The sequence below is a fragment of the Helianthus annuus genome, chromosome 5, assembly GCF_002127325.2.
Source record: "Helianthus annuus cultivar XRQ/B chromosome 5, HanXRQr2.0-SUNRISE, whole genome shotgun sequence".
NCBI classification, from domain to species: Eukaryota; Viridiplantae; Streptophyta; class Magnoliopsida; order Asterales; family Asteraceae; genus Helianthus; species Helianthus annuus.
In genome coordinates this window covers 24243813-24250864 of record NC_035437.2, presented here as the reverse complement: position 1 = coordinate 24250864, position 7052 = coordinate 24243813, and the positions used below count along the sequence as shown (strand labels likewise).

Sequence of the window (7052 nt, the reverse complement as noted above, 5' to 3'; positions counted from 1 at the left end):
AATGACATGATGTCTTCCATTTTTGGACCTCCAGGACCGCGCTACTATTAGTCAGGTGGTGTTCTCTCTTTTGTATAATTTGTGTATATTTGCAGTTTTGGTTTGTTTATGGTTGGGTGGTTGGGTGGTGTATGTTTTGTTTTGTTGAGTTTGGGATGGTGCTTGTTGGTGGTGTCGTGTTTGTTTTAAAAAAAAAAGTAAAAAAAAATAATATAAAATGAAAAATACAAAAAGAAATTTGTGGTTTGAGTGAAGAAGCTTTTTGTGATGATTGAATGATTTTAGTGATCAAAGCCTCCTAAAGCCATACATTGGGGTCAATGTATCCCAAGTGTGGGGATGGGGGGAATTTTTGAAGATTTTGAAAAATTTTGAGCCAAGCAAAACGATGTGAAAATTTGAACACCCTAAATTAACCCCAAATGGTGCACCGGCAACCCTTGATACCTTTTTCATTCTTGGTGAGAATTGTAGCCACACTTGTATATAAATAATGCTTATCTTTGTTGAGAGTGGCTACGGGTGGGGGTGCGTTAGAACTTGTGCTTGAATGCGATTTGAGTCCTTAGTTAGACATGAATGTAGAAAGGATAAGGGAATTTAAGTAGCCTCGTCGTTGGTGTGAGCGAGTGTGGGATTTGGGGGGTTGGACCTCATAAGTTTTATATATGAGCATGGTAGTGAGAGGGGCGGGGGTTTGGACATTTAGTTGCCCAATTTTGTGCCTTAAAGCCTATCATTTGTTACCCCTAGCTACTTACCTAAAAATTTGCCCAATTTGACCCGGTCTTTAGTATTAGTAGTATTTGTAGTAATGTGATGTAGATATGTGATGCTTTATTGCATGGTTATTTTCTCTTTAAAAAAAACACACACAGAAAAATCAGAAAAGAAAAGAAAAAAAAAGGAAAAAATATGAAAAATGAAAAGAAAGGATGTTTAGTTGTCTTGTACTTAGTAGTTAGTTTGGTAGTTGTTATATTGTTTATTTGTGTAATAAAAGGACCGGGCCAAATTTTCGCTACTTCATATATATCCCATTTCCTACCTATACACCTAGCCACGTTACAACCTTGAAGTCCCTTTGATTTGCATTCATGTTTGGCACTTGTTAGGAGAAGGATCGATTTAGGTACAAGCCTATGATTGTGCAACCACCCGTTTGCCTATTGTGTGTCTAGCTTATCTTTGCTAGTATTCAGTTGTAGCCGAGAGGAGAGATTTAGAGAGGGGTGCATTGGTTGGGTGTTAAAAAGGGGCTAGTAAAAAGATTGCTTGTTTTGCTTGTTTTACATTGATCACTTGTTTAGAACTGATTTGATGAGTTGCTTTGGGACAAGCAACGGTTAAGTGTGGGGATGTGACAGGTGGTCCATTGGACAACCCTTTGCGAGGCTAAAAGACAAGTTTATCCCTCATTTATGTGTGTAATTATCTTGAATTAGATAACTACTGTTGTCTATGTCTCAGGTACAGTTTGGCAGCTCAAATGGAGGAAAAGTGCAGCTTTGAAGGCTTACAAGTTGAACGGGTTGAGGATGCGGAGCAAAGGATGAACAAAGCACCAAACTCAGGCTGCCACCGTAAATTACGGTCCCACCGTAATTTACGGTGGACCTGAAATCCACTTTTGCTTCCACCGTAAAGCAGTCTGTTCGTGCCGTAACAATTTGAACATCACCGTAAATTACGGTGATACCGTAATTTACGGTGGAACTGACGGAAAAAATGTAACTGCCATCATTTATGCAGTTTTGGAGGTGTCTTTACATTATTCTCATCATTGGACGTTTTTGGAACTTGCTAGGGGCGATTTTGGTGATCTTGCTTGGTTGTAAACATTATCTAAACATTTCGTTTGTGTTTTCGATCCGTATGAACATTGAACTTTGTGCTATGATGATTCACCAAGCTATGTGTGGCTAAACTCATGGTGATCATCCTGAATTGAAGGTTTGCTTAAGACTTTTGTGTTTGGATTCGTATTTCGAGAATAATAGACTTGCAATGTTTGTTTGTTTATTATGGTGTGTGGATGTTTGATTGTGAATTGTTGATTGATGTTAGACTCATATTCTAAACCGTACGTTCTTGGTATCGTTGACAATCGAGATATCACGGGAGGGATTAGGGTTGGATATTAGTCAATTGGTTATCGGGTAACAACCTCGCATTGTCATAATCCGAGTACTTAGTTCCCTTTTATCACAACAAACAATTGCACACGAATCATGTCTATGTGATTCTTTCTAGTGAATTTAAACACAATTGTCCAAAGCAAACTGGAAATTTAGGATGGTCGCTTGTTCCTAATCTGTTTACAAACTACGGTCTTTGATTTGCAATTTAATTAGTTAATTTTAGTTATTAAAACCAAAACAATCAAATCTTGAATTTTAATTTCTGCATTTTAGGTAATTGTAGTTTAATTACAAAGCTATACAATCGACATACTTTCCACATACTCCCTGAGTTCGATACCCTCTTACCACTATCTATAGTTGTTTTTGGGATTAAATTTGCGTGTACCTACGACATCACGTCAGTAATACAATTTCCCAAAAATTATGTAAAGAGAGTATCTTTACAATTTTATATTTATTTATGTAACTTTTATTATAAAATTATGACCCATGTCCTACATTTATAACCACCATTACAATGAAAGAATTTCCAAAAATAAATCCATGAACAATGACTTTGCATAATATGCTCTTTCAACATCGGTCATCATTATCCACAGTAATTATTTTAGGAACATAAAAAATTAAATAGATAGTGCTCAGTTCAATTGGTTAACTTGATGAAGCAATGAAGTTCATTTGAAATAGTTTTTTAATTCATCATTTTATACATACACATCGTCTGATGAAGCACATGGAGCGTTACTGATATAACAAGTTGAACGAGGAGTGCAACAAGTAAAAATGTAAAACAAGAGGGGGTAACACATTTAGCACAAAACTTTAGAAATCCCTCATTAACTTCTCAGGTTTCTTCAGTGGCGGACCCAAGATTTTTTTTTCATGGGGGTGCGGAAATTTTTTTATAGATTTTAGACCCCAAGCTACATAAAAAAAATCGGTCCATAACGGATCGGATCAGGTCGGGTCATGTAAAATAAGGAAGTAGGAGATGATGCCCTTTGATCACCAATGGAATGTTAGCATATTTCACTAAATGTAGCTTGAATCCCACATTCACTCCAAGAATAAGTTAACAAAAAGATGAATATTTTTGTTTTTATCTCTAAATTATTAAGGGACCTGATCCATAACCTCCCGGTTTATGATGCTCGTCACTTGTTTCTCCTTCTCCATCGTTTCCTCATCCAATGTCTTCGATCTATCGTCCTTAGAGTTGTCCCCAGAACTACAACTACCAAAGGACGACACTCGGCTCGAAACAGCCGTTGCGATAAACGTTGGTTTTACTTGTCCTGCCATGATTACTAGATACTTCTCTTCGAAAACCGGGGGTAGATTCTTTTCGTGATTATCGGGTTTGGAATCTCCAGCCTCGATGTCTCGCTCTTGTTCTCCACCGTTGTCCATATCCCCGGAGAGCTTCCAGTAGGAGCAGGCCAGGATCAAGAGAGCAAAAGCAATGAGACCAAGCATAGCAGCTAGGCCTCCAAACAGGTATGGTACCGGTGAGTGCCATGGTGAGCGTTGAATAGGCTCTGGAGAAGACGGAGCCATAGAAGGAACAGATTGTACAGACATTTAATAAAGATGGTGATTGAGAGAATTTGTAGATTGTTAATGTTTGTAATGGATAAAAAAGTTGCTATTTCAGGTTGTATTTATAGATAGAAATTTTGATGGTTTTAAATTCTTATCTTGGGGACATATATAGTGACATCTGACGTAGTGTCATGGAGCCCATTGACAATGATATTCATTAGAAGTTTAATATAACTATGTGCGGGATTAGTATTTATTCATAAACTTATTACGTAGATTGTCCTTAAATTATGTGGTCACTAAAGGAACCTAAAAACTATACAAGGTTATTTAATAACTAGTTTATCTCTCCCAACTTTTCATTGTTTTATTTATTTTATCACGCTACTATTTTTCATTTCATTCTAAGGTTATGTGTAGTTATAGAGCTTTTTTGGGCGTTATGCGACAAGTGACGAAATGCGTAAGAGAGACTTTATGGGGTTTGATATCACAAGAGGGTGTAGTGGTAAGGGGGTTATATAACCCCTTCAATTATACATACATATGTATGTATATATATGCGTGTGAGTGGAGGGAAAGATTGTGCAATGATCACGTCGCGAAGATTATAACGGGAGCAAGATTTCAACCCCCCATAACGCATTACCGTAATGGTGTTCAGGAACGCAATGGGACTTTATAGTGAAAGATGGCGCTATGTAACGATCCATTACACATGACCTAAAGAAACTAGTGCAAGTAAACTTTAAATTAAAGGGGCTCAAGAACCATACAATATTGAGTTTGTGATTGAAATCGTGGAAAAATATCTGGACACGTCACCCATGGATATGAAATTCTTGTGACTAACGACGAAGAGATATAACAGTTCTACATGAAGTTACCACATACAACTACGATATATCAACATAATTTTACTTACGGTAGCACATCTCTAGCTTCTGATATATATGGTTGTTCTACATTAGAACGTTGTACATCACTAAGACTATGTGTAGTGGTAACAATTTATAATGCCCCCACTATGGGGCATTATACGACACGTGACATCCTAGTCACATTTGGGCATTATAGCAAAAGTGGTGTAGTGGGCATAATACCCTATAATGCCCCTACCAATCATTAAACAAAAAAAAAACAAACTATTTTCTCATTGGCTAGTCAAACCCATTCAAACCTTCCACAATTCATTTTAGGCGTTTTCATTAAAACGCCAAACCATTTTTTTTTTACCCTATAATGCCCTATGTAATGGGGAAGTGGCCTTTTTTTTGCCCTATAATCCCCTATAATGCCCCACTACAGCGTAAAGGCTGACAAATTGATTAGTGTGTGCATGATATAAAGTGTGTAATTTTGGAATGATCAATGTACATTGCAATTTGAAAAGCCCTAGACATTGGGGCAATGAACGTTTATACGCATTTTTTTTTTTTTTTTGAACGGCTGATTTCATTAAACGAAAAAAGCTAGCAAGAAGCTAGACAAAATAATACATGAGAAGAAATTTACAAAATAAACTCCTTTATTTTTTAAATCTTAAATTGCCTTTTCTATATATACAAAAAATTGGTTAAAAATTATGCAACTTATTCATTTCTCTTAAGATAATAAATACAAAATTTTATGATCAAATTTCGTTTGTGTATATCCTACACATTTTAAGTCATGATACATTACATATATAGATAAATATTTAACATTGGAAAAAAACTATAATAACAAATTAGTTTGATGATTTTCATATATAAAATAACGGTATGTATATACGAAGGATTTTGAAATATTAAGTATAAAACTCATCAATTTTAAAGATAAAGGACAACGCCTAAAAAGTGCTATAAAGATAAAGGACAAAATTTGAAATTCACTCTAATATATATATATATATATATATATATATATATATATATATATATATATATATATATATATATATATATATAGAGAGAGAGAGAGAGAGAGAAAGTATAATGTACTTCAAGGCTTAACCTACATTAACATACATGACAAAAAATATAACGTGCGTTATTATCATAGAACGTGCGTGATTATAGTCCCATGCGTGATTATGTGGTCCCATGAGTGATTATGTGGTCCCATGCGTGATTATGTGGTCCCATGCGTGATTATACCCTTGATCCAACGGTTACCATTATCTCCTACGTGATGTATGATAAGGCTTTTTGTATGTTAACCTTACTCTATATATATATATATATATAGAGAGAGAAAGTATAATGTACTTCAAGGCTTAACCTACATTAACATACATGACAAAAAATATAACGTGCGTTATTATCATAGAACGTGCGTGATTATAGTCTCATGCGTGATTATGTGGTCCCATGCTTGATTATGTGGTCCCATGCGTGATTATGTGGTCCCATGCGTGATTATACCCCTGATCCAACGGTTATCATTGTCTCCTACATGATGTATGATAAGGCTTTTTGTATGTTAACCTTACTCTATATATATATATATATATATATATATATATATAATGTAAGTATCTATAGAAAACCTACTTTAATTTAGAAAACCCGGGAAACTCAAAGCTCCCGATGTTTTTTTTTTTTTTTTGAAAAAATTTACACATGTTATATACATGTTTTTAAGGGTTTTGGGCAAAAAAAAATCAAAAAAGCGCCGAGTAGATATTTTAAAAAAAAATAAACAAGTTTCGGTGTAATACATGTTACAAATATGTCAGATGAATGTAACATGTGTTACACCAAAACTTTTTTTTTTTTAAATATCTACTCGGCGCTTTTTTGATTTTTTTTTTTTTGGCCCAAAACCCTTAAAACATGTATATAACATGTGTAAATTTAAAAAAAAAAAAAACATCGGGAGCTTTGAGTTTCCCGGGTTTTCTAAATTAAAGTGGGTTTTCTATACATCCTTCCCCTATATATATATATATATATATATATATATATATATATATATATATATAAAGACATAAAATTTAACATAGCTATGCTTAAAATAATTAAGTTAGTTTTCTTTATAGTGAAAATTTATATGTACGAAAAACTTAATTGCAAATTATTTATAAATTTGCATCAAGATAGATGGTAAACGGCAACAACCTGCGTCGCTACCTCTTTTTAAATGGTAAAACTAAGTTTTTTAAAAACTATGTTCACAGATCTTGTGCTTATAACATTACTATTCATGACCCTTAGAACTCGATTAAGTAGGTCAATAGCCTCTGGCGCTAGAAAAACCAAAAGTATAAAAAACAAATGGGATAAACACGTGTTGGTTGTCAAGACATGCTTTCTCACGTTTAATCGCTTTGCCCAAAGCAGCCTGACCCACCGTGAAAACATTACTACCAAGGCCACAAACGGG

The 7052-nt window shown here is 34.7% G+C and overlaps 1 protein-coding gene across 1 annotated transcript; it reads right to left on the bottom strand.

Moving 5' to 3' along the window:
* Positions 1-2817: 2817 nt before the first annotated feature.
* On the bottom strand, positions 2818-3789 carry LOC110940175 (protein GLUTAMINE DUMPER 2). The gene has a single exon (XM_022181735.2). The coding sequence runs from the start codon at positions 3723-3725 to the stop codon at positions 3258-3260; it is 468 nt and encodes a 155-aa protein (XP_022037427.1). The 5' UTR covers positions 3726-3789; the 3' UTR covers positions 2818-3257.
* Between the last annotated feature and the right edge of the window lie 3263 nt (positions 3790-7052).

Coding starts and splice junctions, on each gene's coding strand:
- LOC110940175 (XM_022181735.2), bottom strand. CDS start 3,725: ATGTCTGTACAATCTGTTCCTTCTATGGCTCCGTCTTCTCCAGAGCCT.